The sequence below is a fragment of the Ambystoma mexicanum genome, chromosome 6p, assembly GCF_040938575.1.
Source record: "Ambystoma mexicanum isolate Mex_15411 chromosome 6p, UKY_AmexF1_1, whole genome shotgun sequence".
Classification (NCBI taxonomy): domain Eukaryota; kingdom Metazoa; phylum Chordata; class Amphibia; order Caudata; family Ambystomatidae; genus Ambystoma; species Ambystoma mexicanum.
Window position 1 is genome coordinate 1,354,295,073 of NC_090935.1, and position 20,919 is coordinate 1,354,315,991.

General features: G+C 48.5%; 1 protein-coding gene across 5 annotated transcripts in view; it reads left to right on the top strand.

Annotated features, from left to right (window-relative positions):
• TTC39B (tetratricopeptide repeat domain 39B) overlaps positions 1-20,919 on the top strand; it is a 906,668-nt gene that overhangs the window by 631,670 nt on the left and 254,079 nt on the right. For all 5 annotated transcript variants that reach the window (XM_069626054.1, XM_069626053.1, XM_069626052.1 and 2 more), the window contains one exon: positions 17,806-17,882. In XM_069626054.1, coding sequence (XP_069482155.1) covers positions 17,806-17,882 — 77 coding nt within the window. The remainder of the gene's footprint in view (positions 1-17,805; positions 17,883-20,919) is intronic.

Sequence of the window (20,919 nt, forward strand, 5' to 3'; positions counted from 1 at the left end):
GGACATGGAATATTAGTTTTGAACATCCATTATGTCTAAGATGGTGTAGTGATCCTGTGTTAAAATGGGAAGAATACACTAATAGACCATGCATTGTATGAACAGAGCCCTGGAGTAAATCTCCACAAGGCTTATTTGTATATAAAGTATTATTGAAGTGTGGCTATTGCTGTGGTATACATGCCGGGAGTTCTTGGAGCTTGTAGTGTGTTGTGTCCATGACACCCATGTGGGAAAATGCCCAGGAAGCTGCCTCTTGGATCTTTCTGAGGAAGGTAAACACCTTTCCCCCACATTGCACATGCACCCTCTGTGGGAGCCCCTCTGGGAACTGGTGCTTCAAAAGCAGCCCAGACATAAGCCACTCTCACACCAAGGTACTGTTCACCATAATCCTTCGGAAGTCAGGAGACATGGGAAGGGGTGGAGTTAGAGTATCCTAGAGGAGAGGGGGTAGGCCAGGAGAGGGGTGACACCCTCTTGGGTTTTGCTAGGGCTCTCCACAACATCCTGCAAAGCACTCTGGGTATGATGTCATAATGCAAAAGACACGTGTTACCTCACACTGGATGGGACCCCTGAAAGAGGCTTGTTCTGGACGATTTCGCTATAGCAGTTTACCTTTACAAGGGCAGGAGATCCTGTTAGTTGATTCATTTTTTAACTCTTACAAGGATTCACTGGGCCTCTGTTGGGAATGCAGCCTATTCCAAAGTCCTCTGCAATATAGGAGAAAAAAAGTAGGCAGTCACAAGCTCTGCTCCCTAACCATCCCCAGGGGACAGTGGCAGTGACATTGCAGTTGGACCAAGTCCTTTCTTCTGCCTGTGCACTGGGACCAGGATCATGCTCACTAGAGGTGAAAGAACCCCTGCAGGTTTCAGACCAGTTTCCTTGAGTGGAAGAACAGAGTTAAAGACCCGCCTTGTCTCTGGGCACCGTGAATTGTGCCTCCCAGCAACCCAGACGTCGCTCGGCTGGAACCATGTTTCATCACCTTAAGAGCTGGTTCAGCCATGCTAGACTCGCTTCGAGATGCTGCATGAACCATGATGCTTTACTTGGCACTGTAAGGAACTCATGGTGGCAACAGTAAAGACAGACACAAGTGATCACAGTTCAAGGGTGTTTATTAAACTATTACGTGCAGGGTGGAAAAACGCCTAACCTAAATCTAAGATAGGAGCAAGCTTCAACCATCAAACAAAAAATAAGGCAGTCCTTGTGGCGTCTTGTCCAAGTAAAAGGCCTATACAAAAAAAACTATTGCCAAATCCCTTCAACTAATTACAGAAAGAGTGTGGGATAGGATTTTCAATAAAAGTGTTCACAAATAAGTCAGGATGTGATCGCCAGGGGTCCCCCTTCCGCAGGTTTTGAGCATGGGACAAGGTGGATCTGTTGAGCACAGTACACACTCGAGCTTTCCCAGCACGAGCCGACAGTTCCGTACGAGCAATCGGCTTCTTCAATGGTTAAGTGTCTTTTCAATAAAAAGTCTCTTGACTTTTGAGGGCCTGATGTATTCAACAAACAAACAAAATGTTCCTTTCCAAATGAGCCTTGGGGTGATGACTTTCCACCCCCTCGGTCTCCCTCTCCCAGGCTCAGACCCCAAACTTCCCTCAATCGGGCTCAGGCCTTTCTTTTGGAATCTCCCTCTGCCGGATGCGGATCCCAATGCCCAGGGGAACAATCCACTTCTCCTGGTCTTACAATACTACTTGCATTCAAGAGTCTGAATGTCTTTTCAAACAATTCACTGTGGACATCCCTCGGTCGGGATCACTCCTGTCAACACACTGTTCATGCGTTAATTTCACCAAGCAGGATTCACTTCCCTTTTCTTCACAATCATCTGCTGGGCAAAGACTTCCAACGGTAGAGAGGATTTTACAAGACCCCTGTATGATCACTTTGACCTCTTCTGGCCTCTTCCCAAGGCCTTCTGGTTATGGTAGTTTCTACCATCGGGTAACCACCCAGAGTTTCCTGCGTGAGCACCCACGTGGTGCTGGACTCCTCTGCTGCTGGTTTCCCCCCCTTTTTTATAAATAGTTTCTTTAAGCCTTTCAAAGTTCAAATTAGCCGTTTGCTACTTTTCGTTCAACATAGTTCGGTTTCTTATCGACTCTCCTCGACTCACCAGCTGTGATGAACCGCTTGGCTTTCTTTCTCCTTGGAGTCAAGGTTGGTACCACTGAGACAAGCGTCTCTCCCCGGCATGGTAATCAGCGGAGGAGGGTCTCATCTTCCGTTGACATCTACTGCAACACACGCTGGCTATTGTTCGCGGTCTTATGATTCCATCCGCGCAGGTTTCACGGGTGTTGGTCGGAAAGGGCAAGGTCGCTTCTCTCTTTGTCACCCTGTCGTTATGCGCCGCCTTTCTCCTCCTCTTGAACTGCTGTGCTGAGTTAGCTCTCATGTCATGCGGTCTGCCTTGCTCGTCCTGTGCTGTTGTGCTCCAACTTTTATCCCTGTGGAGAAGGGAACGGGCCGTCAGGAGTGTGTGATTCTGACCAATTGCCTGACTTTGCCTGACCCTTTTATTGGGGCATGTCAGGTAAACAGCTCTGGTGTTAGTCTGTTGTCTTTTGTGTTGTGAAAAAGTGTTTGTGCCAGAAAAGTGGGGCGGGGGGTGTTGTTTTGGAATATCCTACGTGGCAGGATGGGGAAAAGGTGTTGAAAAAAGGGGGATACCGCGTCTCACCCATCTGTATCCCACTCCCCAAGGACCCCCCATCCAGGTGATCCTCCCTCACTGGTCCACCCCCAGGAACTGGATCCAATAGCGATGGCTGTGTCCTGGCCACCTGGATGACGGATCCCTGGGGACTAGTTAGGGAGACACCTTCAGGTTTCTCACAGCACTCTATGCAACTTAAAACTGCTTACCTGCCTCTCAACCATCTGGACCGCGGCACGGCTCATGGAAACGAACATATGACTGGCTTGACTTCATGGAAGCAACTGTATTGAACAGTGACTCGACCCAGCAGAAACATAGTTTCCCAACAGATTCGGCCACTGCCTCGAACCTTAAAGCCATCAACTTGACTGCCTCAAACCCGATTTAATTGAACAGGATCCCACACATCAAACCAGCTCAATGCTGACTTGCAAAAGGGACAACACGACTCAAGTCGTGGCACCAGCTCAAATATAGTAAAATCCCCTCGAAGCCCGGCTCAACGCTGTTCAGCCCTAAAAACAAAATATAAACTATAGTGACTTTTAAACCTCTCTTGTCTGCCTTTTTAAAGAAACGTACTTGAACCCTGACTTCGAGGGGATTGTGTCCTCTGACGTATTCCAGATCTATGAAGGGTAATGTCCACAGCTGTGCTGCTTTGGAACATTTTCGGCAGAGGGCGTCCTGCGTCGATGGCGTCGATCTGTTGTCCCTCGAGGGCCTCCGTTGAGGGTCGACGTCACTGGATGTTATATATAGAACGCACGGCACCCGTAGCCCCAGTTCCGTTTTTTCCGCAAAAGTGTTTGCTTTGGAATCTCAGCGCACTCGATTCTTTCTTCGTGTACGATGTCTTCATCTTCTTCTACTACCCCGAAGTCTGGCTTTAAAAATGTCGGGACTGCTGTTCGAAGATGTTCATCACGGACCCGCATAATATCTGCCTCTGGTCCCTCGGCGAAAGCCACGCCACCGATGACTGCGAGGATTGCCGGTTCCTGACGTCTAAGGCCTTGCAGGAACTTAAGGGGAAATTGAAGGCAGGTAGGGTGTCTAAGCCCCGTAAATCGAAGTCCGCCGGGCTTTCCACCAACGACTCGAGAGGCGACTCTCCACGTCGGCGAAAATCCAGGGGGTCTCGGCCTAGGAGTGGTTCCTGCCATTCCTCTACCTCATCGAGGCATTCTAGGAAGCACCATCACCAGTCACCTTCCCCGTCACTTGTCCCACCAAGTCTTCATCGCCTGCCAAATGGGATGCATTCCGCCAGCAGATGATTTCGATTTTCGAGTCGCAAGGCAGAGTTCCAGCCGCGCCTTCGAAAGGAGCCGGCGGGGAAAGGGCTAGGTCCACCACTCGCATGTCTTCGGGCTCGGGCGGTCTGCGCTATCATCGGGAGCCGTCGAGGTCACGCTCCGACAAGGGAGATCGCCATAGCCGTGCCAGATCCAGGTCCCAGTCCTCAATGCCATTGAGACCGTCGGAACCTATGAAGCCTTCCAAGAAGGCGTCGACGCCATTGGCGCCGTGTCCGTCGAGGGGCTCTCGAGGCTCCGGCCTTGAAGTCTTCGACGCCGTCTGCGCCTTAGTCGACGTCAACGGCAATTCCTTTGGCGCCCTCGATGCTGTTTGTGGAGGATTTGACGGAGGTGCCCCTGAGGGCTGTGAAACCTCTGAGGAAGGCTGCCAGTAAGTCTATGAGGCCTGTTTTTGAGCCCTTTTCTGTTCCTCCTCCTAGGTTGGGGTTTTTCCAACCTTTACATGATATTTCAGAGGTTGAGGAACTGTCTGATGAGGAGATGGCCTTGCCTGTGTCTCCTGATGTCCCTGATGACCTTTTGTCTGGGCATAGTCAGATGGAGGAACTCCGTCAGTCATTGCATGACGCTAGTGACCTTGACACCTCTCCGGAGGTGGAGTTTGGCCTACCTGAGCCTGGGGCGCATGCAAATTCCTCCTATCGGCATCTCATGTTAAGGATGACAGAATACTTGGGGTGGTCTGCTCCCCTGTTGATTTTGCTCAAGATGATTTGACGGACCCAGTGTTGCCGTTTCACATGGCTTTGCAAAGGAGGGTGGCGGCGGCTTGGACTGCGCCGGAGAGTCTACCTGCAGTTAATACGTCGCTTCTGAAGAAATACAGCCCATCCAGTAGTGATCCCTGCTACTTATCGACGCACCCTACTCTGGAGAATTTGGTGGTGCAGGCGGCTACGGCCTCCTTAAAGCAGGCTGTGCACCCCACCATCCCTCCTGATAGGGACGATAAGGGCTTTGATGGTTGGGCGAAGAAAGTATTTTCGGCTGTGGGTATGGCGTTGAAGGCAGCCAACTCTACTCGTGCCTTAGCGAGATTTACACACACTCTGTGGAACTGTGCGTCTTTGGCGGCTGAGCATATTCCCGAAGGGGAAGAAAGGGATGGTTTTCTAGCCCTCGTGCAAGACGGCAAGGATGCATGTGCGAATCCCTTCAGTCGGGTTTGGACATGACAGACTTTGTCAGCCGGTCCATGGCTGCGGGCACCGTGATACGCAGGTTTGCGTGGTTGCGGAAGTCGGGGTTTGCTCCTGATGTGCAATCCCTTCTTCTGAACATGCCCTTTGATGGTGTTCATCTGTTTGGCAGCAAGGCTGACGAGAGCCTTGAGAGGTTGCAGACCTCCAAAGCTGCAGCAAAGTCTTTGAGCGCTGCAGTACGTCAACCTCCGCCTTTTCGTCCTAGGGGACAGCAATGGAGGGGAGGTTCCTTTCGGTACTACTCTTCCTTTGGTAGATCGAGAGGAGCTGCCAGTCAAAGGGGCCACCGTAGGAGTACCCGGGGTGGAAAGCAAGGTACTCGGGGTGCCAATGCCGCTCGGGCAGTTGCTTCTTTGCCCTCAGGCACTGCCGCAGCCATGTCCGCTCAGTCATGAGGCCATGTCCCATGGTTCGCCAGTTGGGGGCAGACTTTTGGAGAATGGCGGGTCATTACTTCAGATGTGTGGGTTCTGGAGATCATAGCCCACGGCTACTGTCTTCCCTTCCGGCAGAGGCCTCCCGACAATCCACCGGGGAAGCTCTCTTTGAAGCGTCCGGATCAGCTCCATGCGCCGGAAATCCTATTCTTGCTGGAGAAAGGCGCCATAGAACTGGTGCCTGTAGCGGAGAGGAACAAGGGATGGTATTCCCCTTATTTTTTGATCCCGAAAAAAGAGGGGGGGAATGAGACCCATCATGGACTTGCATTGGTTGAGCAAGCTCCTCAGGAAGGACAAGTTCAAGATGGTAATTCTTTGTCAAGTCCTCCAGGCCCTTCAACTTCAGGATTGGTTGTTGTCTCTAGAACTCAAGGATGCTTACTTTCATGTGCCGATTCATCCCAAACACAGGAAGTACCTGAGGTTTGCGTTTGGCGACTCGCATTTTCAGTTTCGGATCCTGCCGTTCGGATTGACCTCCGCCCTGAGGGTCTTCACCAAGCTGATGGTGGTGGTGGCAGCGTATCTCAGGAAAGGGGGGATTCACTCCCACCCCTATCTGGACGATTGGTTGATCAAGGCGCGCTCTCGAGAGCAAGCCCTGGATCATCTGTCCATCACCTGGCACTCCCTGGCACTCCCTTCACAAGCTGGGCTTCTCCCTCAATTTAAAGAAGTCACAGTTGACACCTACCCAGCGGCTCCAATACATCGGAACAGTGCTTGACACTTCCCTGGGGCAGTGTTCGCCTCCCCAAGTGAGGACTCATCACATTCTGCAGATGGTGGACAAGTTTCAACGTGCCCAGAGTCTCCCGGCGTTCGAATTCTTGAGGTTGCTCGGCCTCATGGCATCCTGCATTTTCCTGGTGCCCGAGGCCAGGCTGCCAATGAGATCCCTGCAGTGGGCTCTCAAGATGCAGTGGTCGCAGTTCTCCGGCAGGATGTCGGTTCCCGTTCAGATTCCGACCTCGGTCGCCCAGGATCCTTCTATGGTGGGCCGACGAAGGCAATCTGATGAAGGGAGCACCATTTTGGCAACCATGGCCAGAGGTGACAATTGTGACGGACGCATCTCTCACAGGTTGGGGCGCTCATGCCAATGAGTTGACAGCCAGCGGACGTTGGTCTCCGTCGAAGTCTAGACACATCAATCTGTTAGAGCTGAGGCCCGTAAGGCTAGCCCTGAAGGCTTTTCTGCCGTCTGTGCGGGGGAAGAATGTCCTGATTATGATGGACAATACAGTGGCCATGCACTACGTCAACAAAAAAGGGGGGGCAGGGTCACTCCCATTGTGCAGGGAGGCGATGCAGCTCTGGTTCTGTGCCATCCAGCAGGAAATTTCGATCTCGGCAGGTCATCTGGCCAGAGACGAAAACGTGGCAGCGGACGCTCTGAGCAGGCAGAGCACGGTCTCTCACGAGTGGGAGCTGGCTCAGGAAGTTCTTTTGGAGATCTTTCCCCTTTGGGGAACCCCACAAGTGGATCTCTTTGCCACCAGTGTCATCCGGAAGGGCGAGAGATTCTGCTCGTGGGAATTTCCCCCAAGAGGAGCCTTAGGGGACGCGTGGAGTGGTCCTTCCCACTGCTGTACGCGTTTCCTCCAGTCCACATCATTCCGTAACTTTTACGAAGGTTCGGTTCATGAATGATCCTCATTGCTCCGGCATGGGCCAGGAGAGGGTGGTACCTGGACCTTCTAGACATGTCCATCTGCCCTCCACGCCTTCTTCCCTACCGAGATGATCTGCTCTCACGGGGGGGGGGGTCGGGTTCTCCATCCAGAGGTCAAGTCTCTCATCCTTCATGCGTGGTATCTGAAAGGTTGAGGTATAAGGATTGGGATCTCCCCAAAGACGTGATGGAGGTGTTGCTTTTGACCAGAAGGCTCACAACGAAATCCCTGTACCGTTGCCGTTGGAGAAAGTTCTGTGACTGGTCCAGGGTACAGAATGTGGATCCTTTCCAATGTTCCATTCCTTTGGTTTTGTCTTTTTTGCTTTCTTTAGCCCACAGGGGCCTGCACTTGGGTACCATTAAGAGTTAGCTGGCGGCGCTGTCTATATTTAAGCGCTCGTCTGAGGAATGTTCTTATTTTAAGATTCCTTTGATTTCCCAGTTTCTGAAAGGGCTAACTAATGTGTTTCCACCGTCGCCTTTCCAGGTGCCCGGATGGTATTTGAATTTGGTTTTAAAGTTCCTAATGGTAGCTCCGTTTGAGCCCTTACATTCTTGTCAGTTGCAACTGTTGTCCTTTAAAACTGTGTTTTTAGTTGCGGTTACTTCTGCCGCAGAGTGAGTGAGTTAGTTGCAGGCACTTTCCACCAAAGCCACCCTTTACTGTTTTCCATAAGGACAGGGTTGTACTGCGGGTGCGGCCTTCTTTTCTTCCAAAGGTTGTGTTGGAATTCCATTTGAGCCAGAAGGTGATTCTTCGGGCGTTTTATCCTCCTCCACATCCTGGTAAGGAAGAGGAGAGGCTCCATAGGTTGGATCCTAGGAGAGCTTTGAGTTTCAATCTCTCACGGATGTCCCGGGTCAGAGTGGACGATCAGCTCTTTGTTGGTTATGCTGGAAGGCGCTTGGGTCAGGCTGTTTCCAAACAGTCCTTATACATATGGATCATTTTGATGATCTGAGTGTTACCGTTTGGCGGGAAAGGACCCTCCAGTAGGCTTATGGGCTCACTCTACTAGAGGTGTGGCTGCCTCCACTGCTCTACAGAGGGGCGTTCCTATTCGCAATATTTGCGAAGCAGCCACATGAGCCTCAGTCCATACTTTTGTGAGACACTATTCCTTGGACTCCATCCATGGGCAGGATTTGGCTTTTGGTAAGGCAGTCCTTTATTAGGCATTTCATTGGGCATTCTAAAATTGTAAATTCTTTTCCCACCTCCATAAGTTGGTACTGATTTGGGAGTCTGTTATAGATGTGGAATATTTCGGAGAACACAATCCCCTCTAAGAGCAAGTTACTTACCATATTTGGTAACGTTCTTTCGATGGGATGTTCCTCCGACGTATGCCACATCGCCCTCCCAGCCTGCCCCTCTACTGAATTTCCTATGCGGTTGCAGCTTACGTTTCTGCAAGGCTACCTGCAGTCATACCGGCAGGAGATTGGCGCCACGCGTTCTGGGAAAAAACTATAACTGAGGCTACGGGCGCCGTGCGTCCTATATATAACATCTGGTGACGTCGACCCTCGAAGGAGGCCCTCGAGGGACAACGGATTGACGCCATCGACATAGGATGCCCTCTGCCAAAAATGTTCCGAAGCAGCACAGCTGTGGACATTACCTGTCATAGATGTGGAATACGTCGGAGGAACATCCCAGCGAAAGAACGTTACCAGATATGGTAATTAACTTGTTCATTTTTGCTGGAATCCTGTGTCCCGAGCACAGCTGCTCATCAACACAGGGTGCCTTTTCACTCCAATAGTCTGTGATATCTTGTATTTCTCTTATATGGGTGAGTGATTAGTTCATTGCATTGTTTGTTTTATTAAATTACCACTTTATATAGGATCTTGATTGGACATTTCATTTTTTAACCATTGTACTAATGCTGTTTGCGTAGCTCCGGTTATCGGTTCACACCCCTCCTGAAGATATAGCCTGTGCTCGTATTTGCACAACCACGAGGGGAGAAGGAGGTATACCTGTTGGGCTGTATCTGCTTCACATTTATGATTGGGATCACTGCTGTTTTAGTAGTAGTGTGGGGCTGAGTAGGTGGTTTAACCACCTGTACACCTGCCGACCAGTAGTCACTTTGTTACAGCACTGAACCAATTCTAGACCACAAGGATACCTTTTTGTGTGCTGACTACTTGCATGCCTCAATGACCGCTGTAAGACCGGCATGGTATCGAGAGATGACACAGACAACGGATTTCAAGTTTCAAAGAATGATTTATTTCAATATCAGGATGGTGTAAGGCCTAACTTGCCCTCCAATTTGCCTGTGTCAAAAACCTATGCATGCCCTCGCATCTAAAAATAATAGTAGGGGATTCTTCTTAGTCAACAAAATAGTGTTTAAGATAAAGTCTCAGCTGTTCTTAGCTCAAAGTTCTTCTTTAGTTCCCTATCCAAAGTTCAACGCAGCTCCAGTAGCTGCCTGTTTCAACATTGTCCTGCCAGATCAATATAATACAGTTCACACAAAAAGGGAGGTCTTGAGGTTCCCTTCCTCAAGACAGTGTTTCTTAGTTCTTTCACCTCTCAGGGTTCCCTTGCCCAAGATTTCACTGCCGCAGTTATACTGATTTCATCCGCTCAATGTTCAACACAAGAAAACGATAGGTTTACTTGACCCACCTTCTGCCTTGCTTTACTAGTTGTTTCACAGTTCTTTGTAGCTCAATTCAAATGCCCTTTGTCATCACTTAGGATTCTCCGGTCTAGGCGCAGTTGTTGTTAGACCCAAACGGTCTACCCATCACAGGTCACGCAACCAGGAACCCTGGGCTTCTCCTTGCCTTGATTTGTGATATCTGCAATCTTCACAGTGGGGAACTCCCTGGTCTAGGCGCAGTTGTCGGACCATACGGTCCACCCATCACAGGTTGCGCAACCATGAGTTCCCTTAGCCTTGTTTGGCCCCTTTTCCGGCTACTCTGCCTCGGAGTGGTCCGGTCTTCCTGTGTCCTTCTGACACTCACCGGCTCTTTGCGTCTCCCCAGCAACGGCTCCTGTTGCTCCCGCTCACCTTCTCTGTAGCGGGGAAACAGACTGCCATGTTCGTTGGGCACGTCCTGACTTCCCTTTTCGGCGTCTCACTTCACAATAGACACGGACTGCATCTCTGCTGCTCCTGCAGCTCCAGATTATCTATCTCTCTCTCTCTCTCTCTCTCTCTCTCTCTCTTTTTCTCTCTTTTTCTCTCATTCTCTCTTTCTCTCTCTCTTTCTCTCTCTTTCTCTCTCTCTTTCTCTCTCTCTTTCTCTCTCTTTCTCTCTCTTTCTCTTTCTCTCTCTTTCTCTCTCTTTCTCTCTCTTTCTCTCTTTCCTCCTCTTTCTCCCCCCCCTTCGACAGCCCCACCTGCCCAACTTCCATTTCGAAGGCTGCTGGTTTGCATTCACCAGCTGTAGGTCCTTCGGGATCGATGTTGGCGTGGAGACTTCTGAGTCTTTTCCAAACATGGTGGTTCTCCTCCTGTTTGCTTGGGTCATTATACATTTAAGCCATTTTAGGGGGCCTCAGGTGACTTGTTGGCTTGCCTTGCCTAACCATAATGAACCCAATTAATGGGACATTCCTGACCTTCACTATTAGATGCTTCCATACTCCTCTTCTTCGTCCCAGTACTAGAGTGGTGTTTGGAATAGGAAGTGTGCATTACTCCTAGTTGCTTCTTCCTCTTCTCAGTGCTTGGTGGGTACTCGCAGGGAAGAATATGGCATGAATCGAAGTAGCCCATGAAGACCGAGGGAAGGGAGGGTAAGTCGGTGTTAGGAAAGGGGGATACCATATTTCACCATCCGGCCTCTCTCCCCAATCCCCAAAGACCCTCCACCCAGGTGATCCTCCCTCGCTTGTCCGCCCCCAGGATCGTGGATCCAAAAGCTATGACCCTTCCCTGGCCAACTGAACAGAAGATCCCTGGGGAGTAGTTGTGAGAGTGCCTTCAGGTTTCTCACACCTCTCCTCTGTGATATTTTCTATGGAAAGTTGAAACAGGCCAAACCCCAGGCAGGCACACTTATTTGTTCTTAGTACACATTCACCTTAGAGCAGCTCCAGAGCCCAACCAACCTGACCACCTTCACCAACAAGTGCCCAGGTTTGAAATGTAGGGTGCTCTGACCTATTTAACTCGTGCTAGTAGTCTAGAAGAGCCTGGTTAGCTTGAAACCAGGAGCTACAATTGGCTATTGTGACCATTCGAATAAATGTGTCCCTTCACCCCAAGGCGGAACCCCTCCTGTGTGAGGCTAGGGAGGTGAACCTGCTCTGCAATTCCCTCCCTAGTGGCTGAGGCAAGTGGAACCTCACTGAGAGAGACACCCACTTAGGGCACATGGACTGCCGTTCCTATGAGGAACTCCCTAAACCTGTACACACGATGGCCTGCATGGGATGCTCTCAAATATCAGAAACCTTTTCACATCCAGGCTGGAATGAAAAAACTCTGCCGATATTTCATTATTTTACTGAAAAGGAATATGGTCCTTTGAATAAGAATAACCAATTTACTAAGTTGAGTATATTTATTAATGTAGCCTTGATGACTCATAGAGAGAGAGAGGAGTGCATATGTCGGCCGAGGTGGTCCCGAGCTGCGCGAATCCTGCAGGAACCAGAGAGCCTGCGAGATTTGAACTTGCACAACTGCAGAGAGTTGAACGCTAGAGCTACGGTGTAGCTGCAGCACGAGAATCCAGAAGGTAAAGAGCCCAGGAACAGGTGGTGGCGAGACCACGGCAGAGGACACGTAGTGGACTACTGGTCCTACAAACCTCGTTGAGACCATCACTGTCGCAAATCCACAGTATGTCCGGTCCCATATCCGAGCACTGGAGACCCACGAAGAGACAAGAGACCCGGCATAGAAGAGAAGCATGAGAAAGTAGACACGGATTCAGGAAAGATACTAGTGTTGAATCCAAGCGAGAAGGATTCTGAAGAACCAGACTCCAGAAGCCTTACCCCTTCTAAGAAGGAAATCAGTAGTACGTGAGTCACAAGTGGCCTCGATGGGGGAATCATTATACCACAGACAACTCATCTCATTGTTAGTCATGAAACAAAGTTACAGTTAATCTTGAAAAAAAGAGAGTTAAAGTGTGGTAACACGAACACGCAAACCATTGAAAAGCTGAAGGAGTGGGAAACCTGTGAGGATAGTACCCCAGGAAAGGGGACAAACTGGGCAACAGACACGAGGTCAGAGAGATCTAAGTGAGTTCAATCCAACCCAAGCGGGCCAGCCAACCCAAACCACGAAAATATCCTAAATCTCTGAGAGAGGGGAAAAGAGTCTAAAGTAAACTTAAAGCGTGAGCAGCTAACTATTGAAATACTGAACAAGAAGAGTGGGAGACCAATAAAGATAATACTCTGGAAAATACTACAGTCCCAAGGTCGGAAAGATCTAATTGAGTTGAATCATAATAACCCAAGAGGAACAGCCAACCCAAACCACAAACATATCCTAGAAAATACTGAGAAGCCCAAACTAGGAGGGTGAACGCTGTAAGAAACTCCTATAGGTAAGTCTTGAGGAAAGAAGAATATTCACCAGCTCAATTTAAAATCGAGACGAATTAAAGTAGTAACGAGAGGATATTTAAAGGGATGGTCTAGTAAAAAATTTTATTTAAAAAATAGATAGGCCACATAAAAAAAAATACTAGCATCCTCCGTTTTAAAACTTCCTATGTAAAATATTGAGCTATTCAAGCTCAAAATTCGAAAAAGCAAGCACAGGGGCGCAGCCATTTTGTGAAATGGAGGCCCTCCTGTGCTGGCTTTTGCTTTTGCGGCACTAATGAAGGAAAAGCCAGCCAGCTGTAGTAAACAAAGTCTACCGCTGGGTGGCTTTCCCTTCATTAGTGCCGGGACTCGGAGGACGCGGACCGGAGACCAGAGCAGGAAAGCTGCAGCTGAATCTCGGTAAGTGCTATTTATTTTTTTTACAAAAAATAAGCACTAGCTGCGGTTTTTTTTCTAAGTTTTCCGGGCTGGAGGAGCCCGGAAAACTTAGAAATAAAACCGCAGCTTTAAAAATGTTGTATTTATGTTTGCGGTCGCTTTTGAAGCGACCGCAAACATAAATACAAGGTTATTGTGTTGGAAAACGCTGCGGTTTTTCTTTCCGAGTTTCTCAGGCTCCTCCGGCTCGGAGGAGCCTGAGAAACTCGGAAAGAAAAACTGCAGCGTTTTCCAACAGAACCGCGTTGTCTGCCTGAATCTGCTTTACCATTTGGGGCTCTCGGGCTCCCCACGGGAGCCCGAGAGCCCCAAATGGTAAAGCAGATTCAGGCAGACAAAACGCGGCATTGCGGAAAACAACCGCGTTGTGTCTGCCTGAATTTGCTTTTCCATTTGGGGCTCTCGGGCTCCCTACGGGGAGCCCGAGAGCCCCAAATGGAAAAGCAGATTCAGGCAGACACAACGCGGCATTGCGGAAAACAACCGCGTTGTGTCTGCCTGAATCTGCTTTCCCATTTGGGGCTCTCTGGCTCCCCACGGGGAACCGCGTGTGTTTCTGCCTGCTGTGGCTTTCACTTTGGGTCTCCGGTGCTCTGGGAGCACCGGAGACCCAAAGTGATAGCCACAGCAGGCAGAAACACACGCGGTTGTGTTGGAAAACGCTGCGGTTTTTCTTTCCAAGTTTCTCAGGCTCCTCCGAGCCGGACGAGCCTGAGAAACTTGGAAAGAAAAACCGCAGCATTTTCCAACACAATAACGTTGTATTTATGTTTGCGGTCGCTTCAAAAGCGACCGCAAACATAAATACAACGTTTTTAAAGCTGCGGTTTTATTTCTAAGTTTTCCGGGCTCCTCCAGCCCGGAAAACTTAGAAAAAAAAACGCAGCTAGTGCTTATTTTTTGTAAAAAAAATAAATAGCACTTACCGAGATTCAGCTGCAGCTTTCCTGCTCTGGTCTCCGGTCCGCGTCCTCCGAGTCCCGGCACTAATGAAGGGAAAGCCACCCAGCGGTAGACTTTGTTTACTACAGCTGGCTGGCTTTTCCTTCATTAGTGCCGCAAAAGCAAAAGCCAGCACAGGAGGGCCTCCATTTCACAAAATGGCTGCGCCCCTGTGCTTGCTTTTTCGAATTTTGAGCTTGAATAGCTCAAAATTTTACATAGGAAGTTTTAAAACGGAGGATGCTAGTATTTTTTTTTTATGTGGCCTATCTATTTTTTAAATAAAAATTTTTACTAGACCATCCCTTTAAGGACTTTATACTGATCTATAGACTGATACTAGAACTATCCTAAGAAGAGTGCAGTCGTTCTCTGACTCTAAGTTTGTTTACCCAGTGGTAGGGTCAGTTAGAGTAGTTTTGGGCAGCGGACTTCATTATTTGGACTTCCACGACAGACTGATGAGCACCTTATTGAGATAGGTAGGGCCCACCCATAATGATAGTTGAGCCTTATAATTCTTATTTTAACAAACCATTCTGAAACATGTCATCTAATAGTCTGTGTCCTTCTTCTGATCTTCCACACTAACCAGGCGAACTGATGCCCAAAAAGCACACATGTGGATTATGTGAATTTAACTCTGTGCATTTGGTAGAATTTATAAATAAACATTACGGTGCAGCTAAACAACATTTAAAGCACAAGGGGTTCTAGATAATGGACACAATTATATGTTTGCATCTTCTTTGGAAGTTAGATTTATGGAACGCTATGTACTATCTCCTTGTTCCCCAAGGGTAGCTCCTGGTGACTGGCAAATGCTGTCTATCCAGGAGATGCTTGTAGCTCCTACTTATGCAATCTTAATTTCGAACCCTGTGCGTGAATGGCAGTTTTCCACAGTTTGACTTGCAGGTAGTTGGGGTTTACATAGTCCACTGCTGCCATTTAGAAGGCAGCTGCAGACCGTTCACACAAACATTTCAGAAGAGGCACTCTGCCACAGCGTCGAGTACCAATAAAATGGTACTCTAATCTCCTAAATAAAACATGACTATGCAAATGAGTAAGTGGCGTTTACGAGGGCTGTATATGCCTAGCCGCTTAAGATATCCTCTTTCTCTGAAGTCTGGGCCCCCTACTGTAATCGAGGGGGTGGTCTTTTACCAATATTCAGGTAGTAAATCGGCATCAAAGTGTCTCAACGTGGGGTGGGGGGGGCACAATTTTCCAAGTCACAATGTTTTGGTTTCTTTTTTTGGATTGGGACTTGTAAATGTAGATTGTATCAAGGGCAGTTGCCAGAAAGGTCAGTTAACTGGTCGGCAATTTGGCCACCACTCAAAAGGAGCCCATTCTTATCCCTTGAGAGCACCTTCAAAAGAGAAATCTAGCCAATTAGGATTTGACAGAACAAATAGGTGGAAAGCTAGAAAAGTATTGGCAATACGTGGTATAGCCATGACGGGTGGTACTGCAAAAGTGTTCACCTTTAAAATTCTACATATGTCCACGGGATAGATCACGAATACTTGGCTTTGCTCCTCATTATGAGTTTGGCAGAGGGATACATGTTTAACTATAATACTCTCTTCTGGCCCTTAACTTTACCACACCGCTAAATTCAGTCTTTAAAGATGAAATGGAGGATTTGCTTCCAGCATATAGAGCTGGAATTAAATCCTGAACAAACACATCAAAAAATTGCTAGATTTACTTCGGAGGAATTACTCCTCTCAGTAAGTCTGCATAAATCCCCAAGGATGCCTATGAACTATAAAAATGGGGATTAATATGGTATACCACCACTCGTAATCTGGTGGTAAATGTGCTGGATAGTGGTGCTAACGGTAAAACAGTTTGCTGGTAATTCCAGAGATTTACCAACCTACTCCTAAGGAAGCCATTTGCCCGAGGATGAATTTAGCAAGTTCAAATCCATTTGGGGCTGACCCAGCCCTTCATCCTTCCGAGTTTCATCAAAAAGTGCTATTAATTATTGAAATAACAGCTAATTACAGCTGTTATTACAGTGCTTGCTCCATCTATGGCAGGTTGTGCTACACAATTGTTCACTTTTCAGATTGTATATGTGCCCAGGAGGATAGATCATGAGTTAGCAATTTGTCTTTGACATGGTGCATGCCTGGACTGTGGAAGTTAAAACCACAGAAGGGCCGACCCAGCACTTTATACTTCCAGGGTCGATAATTTGATTACCATTACATTGGGTGATAACAGCTATTGCAGAGCTCGGAAGTGGGAGAAATGCGGCATGAAGCATTATTAAAATACACAATTATTACTAATGGGTTCCGATTGACTAATCATCGTAGATAAAACTACTAATGCCACTTTACCAGTTACATATGGCTTTCCGTTTTAAGACGCAGATCTTTTCAGTTGTCTAAAAGGTGGTGCTAAAGTGCCAATTGACAAGGGGGGTCCTGGGAGTCTCTCTGTCAGACATTAGTCCTGGTTACGAGAGACTTACCCAGAGTCTTTAGCTCACTATCTTGCACAGAGAAGAAATATCCCAAACATATCAGTCTTTGTCCTGCCCTGGGGCAGTCCAGCACCGAAATGCTAGGCAATTCTCCTCTCAACAAGAGTACCAACAGCATCCCCAGACACGTGTTTCGGTCTGGTTGGACCTCATCAGTAGGGAGGAGCTTTGCCTCTCTAAGAATAGTGAGCAAGGGGTCAACGTCTGGATTCCCCTAGTAACTTAGGGAGAGACCCAAAGTTACTTGAATATGCAAATTGACAAGGGGGGGTCCTGCGAGTCTCTCCGCCAGACATTAGTCCCGGTTACGAGAGACTTACCCAGAGTCTTTAGCTCACTATCTTTCACAGAGAAGAAATATCCCAAACATATCCCACTTATTAGCCAAAACAAATGCATTAGAGTACAGCTAGGGAGAAATGGCATTTGAGGTAGAACACACTGCTTGTAGGTGGTGTTCATTTGCCCATTCATTGACTGCCAATGGCCATGAAGCTCCCTATGGCCGTTCCCACCCACTTCCTCCACAAAACACACCCTCCTGGGATCTCTTTGAGCTACCTTTATCAAGCCTTAAAATCAAACTTTGCACTCGAAGTGCCTGCCAGGCTTTTTTCCCCAGGCAGTCTTCTGAAGTTTAACGGCTTAATTAGTGCTGTAAACGTGCTACTGGTGTAAAAATAAAAATGTCTTCACCATGTCTGCCTTCATCCACTTGATTTATAAGCAGTATGTGTGTCCTTCACTGAAGTCCTGTTAAAAAGCGGTCCGTGCACAAAGGCCAAAACTATTGGCTTTGCCAATGTTTGTTTCAAGAAAGGCTTTAGGGTGTGATGTTTCGCTTGAGGAAATTTCCACTCTAAATTTAATTGCGCTGATTTAATGTGGCGGTGAAGGATTTATTGTTGTATTTTCATCAAGTACTTTAAATTGACAGTGCCTGCAGCATAGTTACATAGTACGTTTCAAATACTGTGTCGTTCTACAACGTCTGCAGATGCACGTGCACAACTGAAGGCTCTTCTCTTTTGTAGATTCAGAAAAAGAAACACGGTAGTTGAATCGCTCTCTAGTCTCGTTTCCAAGCAATCAGCGGACCAGCTAACTGAAGGTAAGCCTGTTGCACTACTTCCTTTCATCCTTTAGAAATCCAAGATGTATTTAACTCATTCATTTTACACAAAATCTTTTTCACTATGTTGCTAAACAGCCATGACCTTCGATGCACTGACAATTGGCTCCCTGATTAATTATGCAGGCATACTCGATATAGAATTAATGCGGAGGTTTAAGTCGCCGTTGTGGGTGGCGGGGGTTCCTTATGGTAGGAAGCCATTTTGAAGCTGGCTTCTTGAACGTGCACTGCAGGGTGTGTCTACGATCTCGTACCTTGCACCTTTGATTGGAGCACACACTGCGGAGGGGGGAGGAGGGGGAGAGGTCGTACAGGACAAATTGCAGATTTCTTTTCAGGAAAAACCATTGCGGATGTAATCTGAACTGCCTCTTGGTATGGTTGGGATTGGTGAACCTGAACGGGGTGCAATTGCTTAAGAAACCCATAGCATAGCCATAATTAACTCACCTCTGCCCCCCTCCCACGGGGTGGACACAAAAAGATCATCACATTTTCTGTATACTGTTTCAAGCCGTTTTCCTCCTGCCTATAATTATTCTAGTAAGCAGAGTAGTAATTACCCATTTTAACAGTCCTCAGTTTATTGCCTTTGGAAAGATGAGCGGCTGAGTCGGCCCATTTCTGATGACTGTTCCAGAATCAATAAGTAATGCATTGGGGCTCCCCAGCATTCACATTGAAACTTAGTGTTGTGTATGTCTGCAACCCTTTTGGTATGTGTGCCCATCTTCCTGTTTTATTTTACAAACACATTTGTGCTTTGGGGTTTGTGGCGTGCGGCCCCCTAATGGAGCTGTGACGTGCTACCTACGTCACGGTGTGCGTTAAATGAAAGGGGCTGTCCTGTGTCACGAGGCATTCGTGAGCCCAGAGCCCCGGGCTATACTACCGGTCATGTGTCCTTTATTTGCTTCGGACGCCTCACTGGCACGTGGCTCTCACTGACGTAACAGGTTGCCATGGCCGATATGTCCACGTGGTGGTATCCCGCTGCCCCGCCGGCTGCTCTGCACAAGCCCCCAACTGCCGGCGAGCGGCCGGGCCCCAGCAGCGCTGCTGCACCGGAACTGCCTAATAAATAACCTGGCCTGCCGCCGGCGGTGTATTCAGAGTGCTCTGTCTTATTTCCCCAGCACATCCCCAGAGCGGGGCTCCAGTAGAGCTGCCAGTCCGCAATGGAAACGTGTGCTAAAAAAGAAAAAAACATTCTGAAAGGGAACTGAACGGAATGTTCGTATCGCTCTCCTAACAAAGAAGGAAGGGTTTGTGTGCCCTGTTGCTCGTGGCTAGGAGTTTTGCTCTCTCCATATAAAAAACGAATAACTTAAGAGAACGTGACCTGAACAATCAGCACACAGAAGTGGAAGTGAAGTCAGTTCATGAAATGGTGCTAGTACATTGGTGCTTATCCAACCCCTCGCCAGACCGGGAGAGGGGTTGCAGCTCTTGCCTGGAGTGCTTGTGCACCCTGTCTTTAATGACACCATAGCTCCCAACTCACACGCTTTTAGCGGGTGTCACCCGCCTTGTAAAGGGCTGACTCACCCGCCAAGCCTCCTGCACGCCCATGCATTCCAATGGGCTCCTCACCCGCCAAAAACAAAATCGGGTGGTTTCACCCGCCTTTGCAACACAAATAGTTGAGAGCTATGTGACACTGCTCCCTTGCAGGGGTAGAGCCTTGCATAGCCAGATTGCTGCTCATCAAGTACTTCAATGATATTGGTTCTGGAGGGAGTTGCAACTCCTGTTTGGAGTGCTGGTGCGCCCTGTCTCTGGTTCCCCGTTTACGACTCGAGCATCATTCGCCTGCAGGTGGGCCCACGGCCCACCTTCGTATCTCCACCCGCAGTGAGTTTGGTTGTGACGCACCCGTCTGCGCAATCCCTGTTTGAAAGATACAGTGGCAAAGGATGCCGCGTCCTTCAGCATACCTTGCCCCAATGCCAGAATTCAACGTCACAGGTGCCCCGTCAACCTAAGGCCCAAGGTGGTTTGCGTGGGTGAAGCATCTGGAAATGTTTCTGGCAGTTACGGGCTAGGATAATGATGTTACAAAAAAATTCGATCATGCTTTATTCAGCTAGTCCTGCCGTACACAATATCTTTGAGGCTCTACAACCTTTTGAAAGCACTTTTGACGCAGCCAAGGCGGCACTCCAAGAATATTTTGTGGCAATGGCGAACCTGGACTACGAGGTTCCTCATGAGAATGGCAATGCAAAAGGAAGGAGAGTCTCTCGACTCATTCGACAGAAGGCTGCAGCGAATGGCAGTGGCATATGCCTGGCCGGATGTGGAACATGAGATGCGGCAGTAGCTGATTTGGGGCTTTTAGTCCATAAAGATGCAATGTCATACTGCGTAAGCCCGGTATTACCCTGGTGCACATCCTGGAGCTGTCACGCTCCCATGAGCTTTCGGATGTTAGAGCGAACAAGCTATGTGCCACCATGAAGTCAGTTAAGCTGGAGGACCAATGTGCTTTGGGAAGACAATATTGCAAAACGGGCAAGCAACCATCGTGGAACAAGGCGGGTCAGGAGAATGATCGAACTGTGCCCTCAGTGTGGATATAACCTTCCTCACTGTAAAGACTGCCCAGCGAAGGGCCAAGTCTGTGGCATATGTTGAGCAGCCTCCCTTGGAGGTGAACCAGCCTGAAGAGGAAGATGAGGAGGACATATTTTGTATTTCTAGTATGACAGAGCTGCATGTGTCTAAGAGGAGCCAACCTAAGTGCGTTGTCCGCATCTGTGTCTCCCAGGTCCCTGTATTAATTGACGCTGGGGCATCAGGGAGTGTCATGGTGGAGGAACATTACTGGCAGCTGACCGACGCCCCACCCTTAAAGGACACGCAAGTGCGTATATCCACGTTTTGAGGAAAACACCCATTGCCTCTAGAAGGTGTGTTCGTAGCCTCTGTTCAACACAACCATCAAAGCCAGAGTCTTTGTCACCAAAGCGAGCAATGTGAAACTGTTAGGCTGTGCCTCTGCAGAGGTGCT